General features: G+C 33.4%; 1 protein-coding gene across 6 annotated transcripts; it reads left to right on the top strand.

Moving 5' to 3' along the window:
• The first annotated feature begins 360 nt into the window (after nt 1-360).
• LOC122525482 (cationic amino acid transporter 2) lies at nt 361-8,710 on the top strand. 6 transcript variants are annotated; one of them, XM_043648309.1, is made up of 15 exons: nt 361-381; nt 1,024-1,357; nt 2,949-3,099; nt 3,842-3,995; nt 4,092-4,322; nt 5,771-5,979; nt 6,081-6,252; nt 6,343-6,526; nt 6,625-6,749; nt 6,834-7,087; nt 7,151-7,393; nt 7,475-7,619; nt 7,716-7,809; nt 7,901-8,028; nt 8,133-8,710. In XM_043648309.1, exons 3-15 carry the CDS (start codon nt 2,953-2,955, stop codon nt 8,474-8,476), a joined length of 2,430 nt encoding a protein of 809 aa, XP_043504244.1. In that variant the 5' UTR covers nt 361-381; nt 1,024-1,357; nt 2,949-2,952; the 3' UTR covers nt 8,477-8,710. The 6 variants fall into 6 exon arrangements, with proteins under 6 accessions (XP_043504244.1, XP_043504241.1, XP_043504242.1 ...); XM_043648306.1 differs by lacking the exon at nt 361-381 and adding an exon at nt 388-478; XM_043648307.1 differs by lacking the exon at nt 361-381 and adding an exon at nt 388-547.
• The last annotated feature ends 521 nt before the right edge of the window (nt 8,711-9,231 follow it).

Genomic DNA, 9,231 nt, shown 5'->3' with positions numbered 1-9,231 from the left:
GAAGAAAAAGCGAAACGAGACGGTAGATGGCAGGGATGATTTGAAAAGGAGGAGGTGTGGGGGGGATAACCCCTTGATTTAGCTGAATAGGGATGGCAGAATCGCGAGAAAGACGGAGAGAGAGAGAAGTGTTAACCCCGCGAACCACTGCTAGTCGTGTGTCGCACTAAAATGTGACTCGGGGTAGCATCGGAAACCGTGTGTGTAGAGAGGGAGGGAGTGAAAGAGAAAGAGAAAGAGAGAAAAAGAGAAAGAAAGATAGAGCAAGAGAGAGAGAAAGAGAACGAATGTAAAAGAGAGAGAGAAAGAGAGAGAGAGAGAAAGAGAGATAGATAGAACGAATGGGAGGGATAGAAAGCGAAAGAGAGAGTAAGAGGAAGGGTGAGAAAGAAAATTGCGTGTGCCGGAATTTTCATTAGTTTAGTGAAACTAGGAAGAAAGGAATAGCTGAGAAAACGGATTTAGGTGTAGGAGAAAGGTGACTGGGACAGTTTCGTATGGTGTTCGGGATCGGTGCTAGCGAAACTCCGGGAAAACACAATCCGGGGTCCGTCGTCTTCTAACAGAATCTTCCTCAAGATTTAACGCCTTTGGTGCCGCTGTCAACAATACATATCATTTTATCCTAGTTTGCAGAATAAAAGTTATCTTCTTGTGAACGCGATCAAAAGAATATATTACTCGATGAATTAATTATTATTATTATTATCGTTATTATTAATGAAGTAACGCGAGAGAAATGAATCGAGTGATTTCGCAAAAAAAAATCTATATTCATTAGAATAAGTCAAGAGATATTCAAATATATATATATATATATATATAGTGTATATGTGTATGTATATATATATATGTATATGTATATGTCTGTATATATAATATATATATATACGAACATATACGTATATATACATTTATGCATTAAACGTATAGTTAAGAGAGAGTAAAAAAAAGAATATATATATATATAATATACATATATAATATACATATATATATATATGTGTGTAATAATTGAGACAGTGGTGTGCCTGGCTCAACGAGCATCGTGATTATTATTATCTATTGAAATTTCTTTGACGAGAAAGAAAGAAGGAAGAACAATTAGATAATAGGAGGAAAAATCATAAAAAGGAAAAGAGAAAAGTATTGATAATATTAAAGGAACGCATGAAATTCGACTAAAGCTTTTCTCCGCGATCGTTCGTTAATTCTCTCGTTTCGTGTGCAATATTTGTCTGTGGACTGTGATCCTTTCTAACGCGAAAAAAAAAAAGAAAATAAGAAAGTAAGAAGGAAAAAAAAAAAAGAATCCTCGTTATTTCTGTTGAGAAGAAATCGAAAAGAAAAAAATCAGGTAAGTCAGCAGGTGACATTTTGCGTTCATTTCCTCCCCTTCTTCTAGCATTGTCTCTTTGTCCTTGATGACTTCATCCCTTGCTAGCTTGCTTTGCCAACTATATGGGGTAGCAGTAGAATACTTTGGAAATTTATGTTACGATTTTGCTATAGTAAATGTAATCAATATTTGATGTTTTATCGTGCATCCATTTAAAATGATATCATTTTCCTGAAATTATTTTGTTCGATAAATAATACAATTAAGAATAGAAACACGACCAATGAGATCAATTGGTTTCCATTAGTTTTTTTTTTTTTTTTGAGTCGGAGATAATCGAAGAATATTTAAACGCATGTCTCTCTCTCTCTTTCTCTCATTGCATTTAGCAAAGGGCGGGGTAAATTTGACGATACTCGAAAGACTGCATGCCAGGAGCTTGTGTGTTGTTGCAGATCAATGTAGAAAGGAAAAAAAAAAGAAACGTCGTTAAAATATGCATATTCCATCCTTATTCGAATAAGTTTCTATTTTACATTGACGTTACAAATATACGTTACATAAAATACTTTTAATTTATATGAAAAATTATAAAATAATATCCCAACATCCTTATGGTATATATATTTTCTAATATCAATTACATTTATCGAACGTTTAATTGGAATAGATTAACCGATTATTTAAACGAATATAATATTCATTGGATTATGTGTTTTTTTTTTTTTAAATGACAAAGAAAAAGAAAAAGAATTGAATCGATTCGTTTTAATTATTTTCCCGCAATGAATTAATTTTCCACGTACGTGTTCTAATTTGATTGTCGCGATAAAAAGCAAAAAAAAAAAAAAAAAGAAAAGAAAACGTCGTATCATAGCTTAGGTATCCTTTTAATCCGAGATAAACAAATCGTGACGTATCTAGTTTTCATAGATACCGGCAGCATTGCCGTTGATCGATCTGTAGGTTTCAGGGTTATGTTATAAGGTCTCTCTCCTTTCTCAACTCGAGTGGAACTTTCAGTTTTTTAAGCTAAAAAAAAAAGAAAAAAAAAAGAAAAGCCAATATATATATTTTCGATATTATTTTTATATAATATATCTGCGAATGACATTGTATTTCTTTTTTGTTTTCTCGTTTTTCTTTCTTTCTTTCTTTATTTCTTTCTAACAATCGATAAAAATAATTAAAAACACTTTGTAATGTGTTAGATTATATAAAAATATAAAAATTCATATGTAAAATAAATTGTTGTCATGCAGTGTTAGAAATTTGTATAACATTATCTTTGAAATTATGGTTTGGTTTTAAATTGATTTATATATGCTGTTAGCTGTATGATTTGCCATTGATAACTAACTCTTCGTAATATCTCGTATATGACCCTCTTAGGCTTGCATTAAAGTCTCCTGCTTAATATTTGTTTTTACATCTTACCTCTTTTTACTTATTCATGCACGATTCTTCTTTTTCCTTGTTCTTTTACTTTTTTCTTTTTTTTTATCGCACGCAACATGTAACACACATATATATATATATATAGATATTGTCTTACTGGTGTATGTTTACAAATGAACATTGTATAATATAAATGAAATATATTTTGTAGAAAAATGAAGCTCGATTTTATGGACCGTGAAAAGGGGTTGGAGCTTTTCGGGAAATTAATAAGAACAAAAAATATCGACAGTTTGCAAGGTGAACAAACGAAAACGAGTCCAGAAACATTGAATACAGCTGATCCAAAGCAGAAATTACAGGTAAAATATATATATACATATCTGTGTATGTATGTGTGTGTGTGCGGGAGTGTATTTCTCTCTCTTTTTTTTCTTAATTAATTTCAGCTCTTGAGACAAATTGCAAATGAATTTATTTATCGATAGGAACGAAATACCATGAATTAATTACCTATCAAAGTCGATTTATTCGAGTAAAAAGAAATGCAGCCGTGAACGCAAAATAAATGAAATTAAAAAGAAAAACAAAATGGAAATAATTTATCTCGCAAATCGATTTATAAATAGTTCTAAACTGACTTTTCGAGCTAATAGATTCTTAGACCTACATACTTTTAGATCTATGCGCGGTGTGTAAAGTATACGACGTGCCATTCGCACCAGTACGTATTGATCTCGGTTTATTTTTAAACCGAAATCTTTGCTTTTTTTTCTTCTTTTTTCTTATTTTTTTCTTTTTTTTTTTCAATACCATTAATTATTGGGCGTACGAAAAATAATACCGAGACGCGTAATATCTCTGGTAAACCGTCAAAATCAAATCTGATCTATCCCATAATCATATTTGCTATTTGTCCATAATAATAATAATAATAATAATAAGAATATAAGAAATTTTAATATAATAACGTCTTAATAATAAGATAATAAATAGATTTTGTAATGTCAAACCAAATCAAAAAAAAAGAAAAAGAAAACGATACTATATAAGTTTAAACTATTAAGATAAAATAACGTAGTAGTATCTATATAAATATTTTAGAAGTGTCTGACTACTCTGGACCTGACGTCTTTAGGAGTTGGTTCCTGCGTCGGAACGGGGATGTACCTAGTCGCAGGAATGGTTGCACACAGTGTTGCTGGACCTGGCGTAGTTATATCCTTTATAATTGCTGCTATTGCATCGATTTTTTCAGGTAAATCATTGTTATCGCGTGAGAGAAAAAAAATTAACTTCCTCCCCAGTCCCTAAAACTTTGAAAAAATTCAAATCGCACGGATTCAAATTTTAGGAGCATGTTACGCGGAATTTGGAGTTAGAGTACCACACACGACTGGCAGTGCTTACATGTACAGTTACGTGACAGTAGGTGAACTGATAGCTTTTATTATCGGTTGGAACATGGTACTCGAGTATTTGATAGGTACCAGTGCCTGTGCTTGCGCCCTTAGCGCTTGCTTGGATGCCCTATCGAATGGTGCTGTCTCAGGAGCAATAGCTAACAGTATTGGTACCATATTTGGTGAGTATACTAATGTTTTATTATCTTTTTCGCGGTATTCCAATCATCCCTTATCCCCCATCTACTATTTCCTTGTTAATTTATTTTTCTTTCTTCGGTTTGGAAGAGGAAGGAAATAAGAAAGAAAAAGAAACAAACAAATTTAGTCCCGTTCCTATTGAAATTCAATTAACTTTAGTAAGATCTGTCAGTAGCACGTGTCCTCGAAGTAAGAGAGAAATCGATTAGGAAAAAGCTATCTATGTACCTTGCCCTGAATCCTACCTTACCTATACTATTCGTACCTAACAATTAAGTACTCTTTCACTCGTCTTGACCTCGTTTTCAATAATTCTAATACACAGAAAGAAATATGTATTTTCTATTGAAGGCAATTTTCTTTTGAGATAACATTTATTTTTTTCTTATAATTATTCAAACGACAGTTATATATATATATATCTCACATTTCAATTAGAAGCGACTTTATCTTATTGATATTTTAATTTCAATCGAGTTAAACGCGTCTCGTTAATTCGATAAAACGGTAAGAATCGTGTGTACATTATGCGAAAAAGTCAGGTAAAAGGGTTTTTTTTTCCTCCAATTATATTGTCAACCAAGCTTTACACACACTCGACCGCGATCTGTAGGACATGAGCAAAGTTATCAAGTGAAAAAACACGTGCCACGAATAACGCGTGTGCGCATCACGTACAGTATACATATATACACCGTTATATATTTAAATATACATATATATATATATATATATATATACATATACACATAGGTATAGAAATAATCACCGAGTATTTTTTCATACGAACACATAAACGATTTTCTTTATATAGAAAACATATAGAAGTGAAACACATGTATGTTGTTCGCATATGTATTAATATCATCATCGTATTATATCCATATTACCTGCAATTGAATGAAGTTTCTCTCTGATCTCATAGTAATGGACATGAAAATCGTGGGCAGAAGAAATAAGGGATGGATAAAGGGTGGGAGTCGGGAAGGGGGGGAGGTTTGGAAGTGGGATGAACGACAAAAGGGATAGAGATAGGTAAGGGCGCTTGCGCGGATCTAGTTTACGGCACCTGTGGACCTCATCGATCCGAACTTAGTTCCCAAACGAAGCACACACTCGGACGCTTTTTGACCTATCCACCTGTGTCACGATGAGAGCTTTTTTTCCTTTGTTTAATTTTTCACTCTCCTCGTTCTATCTTCAGTTCTATCTTGTCGATTTCTTTCTCTTTTTATTTTTTTATTTGATATACCCATCTCATTGGGTCGGATTAATAAGAATAAAATGATTCTCATCTGATACACTTGGTTTAAATCCAACTGGGATAAATTTGATGTAACAACGATAGAATATATTTAATGTTATTATTATTAGTATGTTAATTTATAATTGAATATGTATTTTTGTTGTTGTTTTTCTATCGTAACAGAACGACCACCGGATTGCCTAGCCTTTATCATAACGATACTGATGATGTTACTGATGGCAGCTGGGGTTAAAAAGTCTTTGGTGTTTAATAACGTACTAAATGCAATTAATCTAGCAGTATGGGTTTTCGTAATGGCAGCTGGTATGTTCTATGTTGACTCGACTAATTGGTCCGAACACAAGGGATTTCTTCCTTTCGGTTGGAGCGGGGTAAGAATCGAAATGGGGGGGGATCTCATTTGTATGATATAAGAAATCACAGACGTATACTAGTCTGATATGATTATTGATTTGTTGTTTCATTATTTTAGGTATTTACGGGAGCGGCAACATGTTTTTACGCGTTTATCGGTTTCGATATAATTGCGACTACCGGGGAAGAGGCAACTAATCCTAAACGAAGTATTCCTCTAGCGATAGTTTCTTCGTTGATCATTATTCTCATAGCTTACGTTACCAGTAGTATGGTGTTGACTCTCATCGGTGAGAATATAATTATAATAATAAGAAATCAAATCAAAAAATGAAGATAGAATAAAATAATAATAATAATAATGATTTTATTTTAATTAGTACCATACGAAGAAGTTGATCAAGATTCCGCATTGGTCGAAATGTTCGGTCACGTTGGTGCATACAAATGCAAATACATAGTAGCTGTAGGTGCGTTAGCTGGTCTCACGGTGTCCATGTTCGGCAGTATGTTTCCAATGCCTAGAATAGTTTATGCCATGGCTCAAGATGGCCTCATTTTTCGGTAAAATAAATGATCGTTTAATATTTTCTATATACAAATAATTATTTGATTATTAATAATACGATCAATTAATTTTCATTTATGTATATTTATCATAGAACTTTAAGCCACGTATGGCCAACAACCGGTACTCCAGCATTAGCCACATTAACATCTGGTCTTTGCGCTGCATTCGCAGCATTACTAATACAATTGGAAGTTTTGGTAGAAATGATGTCGATCGGTGAGATAACAAAATAATTCATCATACGGATTTACCGTTGGATTAAATTGAAAAATTGTATTTTTTGTCTGTTTAAAAATACAGGTACCTTGTTAGCGTATACTCTCGTATCTACTTGTGTCTTAATCTTACGGTATCAACCGCATACAACCAATTTAGTCGAACTTCTTCCACAAAGTCTCCGTACACCGTGTCGTTCTCCGACTAAGGAAACTCAAGTAAACGGACAAGTAACGTACGGAAAAGAACTTAGACCTGATCAATTGACAACTGCATTGAGTACTGCACAAGTAACTCAACCAGAATTAATGACTACTAATAATGGACAACGTATCATGGTAAAGAAATATTATTACGAGATTATTATTTAATAATTTTATAATTTTTAATAATTTGTTTAGGTAAGACGGGTCAGAAGGTGTAATAGTTCCTCTCCAGATTCTGACGACACTTATGGCGCGGAAGAAGACGAAGTTGGTTTGGGGAAAGATGATCAATATTTAGTTAGCGATAGAACGGAAAACAAATTTTACGGTAGTGTTCACGCGGCGGCAGCCGCATCAAGTTGCGGAAGTACGCATCAATATCCTGGAAATACACCAATCATAGGACCGCCTTTAAATTATTTACAACGCCGATTACAGGTACCGTTTTTATTAATTATTTAATTTATTTTTGTTTCCTTTATATATTTCGATGTGTATTAAAAATTTTGATTTGTTAAGGCTGCACAATATCTCTGTCCTGCCATATTTCCATGGGTGGATAGAGGACCCGCCACCGAGGCATCGGGTCATTATGTCATGAAATTAGTCGGTATCTTGTATTTATTAATTTTGATCTTCGATATTATCATTGTATGTAGAATGGGTGAGTAAAATTGATTAATCAGAGTGATTTTCATTTATATTATAATTATCTGCAACTTATTTAATCATTTTTCGTTTTGTTTAAATATGATTCAAGGTGATATGGGCACTTTTACAACGATAGTATTGTTCGTATTGTTTTTCGCGATCGTTGGAATACTTTTGGCCATAAGTAGGAAACCGCAAAACAGGTGATTAAACGATTGAAAGATCCTATACTGTTTTAATAAACGAATATAATTTCGATATAATTATCTTATTAATCGTATTATTCCTTCGCAGAAACACTTTAATGTTCACAACACCGGGATTACCATTTGTTCCGGCCATTGCTGTAACTGTTAACATTTACCTCATCTTCAAACTTAGCATCTTGACTCTAGTTAGATTTACAGTTTGGATGATACTTGGTACGTTTAATATATACAGTGATTCATTCAAATATTTCATAATATAATTATTCAAATGAACAAATTAATAGAGAAACATTTCATACTTGTCGTATAAATTTCAGGCTTCATAATGTACTTCTATTATGGTATTAAACATAGCAGTTTGGAAGAAAGGAACGTTCAAGGAAACACGGATGAAGTTGTTAACGAGTGTGCAACGGGAAATATCGAGTTGACTGTTACCGATCAACAAAGACACCCCCCGCATAATCAGCAAACTGCGTTTACGAACGTGGATTCTAATATTTATGGGGGTCAACAGCTTGACGCATTCGGACAGCCCGTATTTGGTAGTACAAACTTTGGAGGTACACCGACGAATTACACGAATCAATCGCACAGCCAATCACCGTCGAGCACTGCACTCTTCGTTCAACAAGAAAACTTTCCAACTTGGGACGATTGAATTTGATTGTCGATAGAAAGGGAAAAAGGGAATAGGGTGGGAGGAAGTTAGAGATAGAAAGAGGTAGAGAAAAAGAGAGGGAGAGAGAGAGAAAGAGAGAGAGAGAGAGGGAGAGAGGGGGAGACACACTTACATGAAAGCCTATAATATGTATACTTAAAATGGTTTAATCATTATGCCCGATACATAAACAGGCGACGAAGTGTCGGTTATCAAAAACCATAACAACAAAAAGAAAACAAAAATAGGATAAAGAAACGGATCAATTCGTTAGAAAAATAACTGTTTCTAGCTCTCTATAATTATACTAAGAACGATCGGTATAACGGCACCCAATCGAGGAATAGAAAAACATTCGAGGATTTTTCTTTTCTTTTTTATCCTTTTCGTTCCCTTTTTTATTATTTTTTTAATTATACTAAACATTGCGTTAGAAGAAACAAACACTTTATACGATAATAGAAAAGCGTGCTTTGAAAGATTTCTCTCTTTTTCTTTCTCCCTCTCTCTCTCTCTCTCTCTGTTTCTGTCTTTCTCTCTTTCTCTCTATCTGTCTAATCTATCTATCTCTTTTTCTCTCACATACACACACAAACACACACTTACTCGCTCACTCAATCTCTTTTTCTCTCTTCTCTTTCTCTTTCTATTTCTCCTTTTTCTCCATTGCTCAAAAAAATAAACAAAATGTCAATTTTGACTAGAAGTTCACGAATATATTGTTATCGCTCTATTCGTTTAATTAGCTATTTGAA

This window comes from Polistes fuscatus, unplaced genomic scaffold (assembly GCF_010416935.1).
Source record: "Polistes fuscatus isolate 324 unplaced genomic scaffold, CU_Pfus_HIC Scaffold9, whole genome shotgun sequence".
NCBI lineage: Eukaryota > Metazoa > Arthropoda > Insecta > Hymenoptera > Vespidae > Polistes > Polistes fuscatus.
Note: the sequence above shows the minus strand (reverse complement) of the source record. Positions and strands in the feature narration are given on the sequence as shown.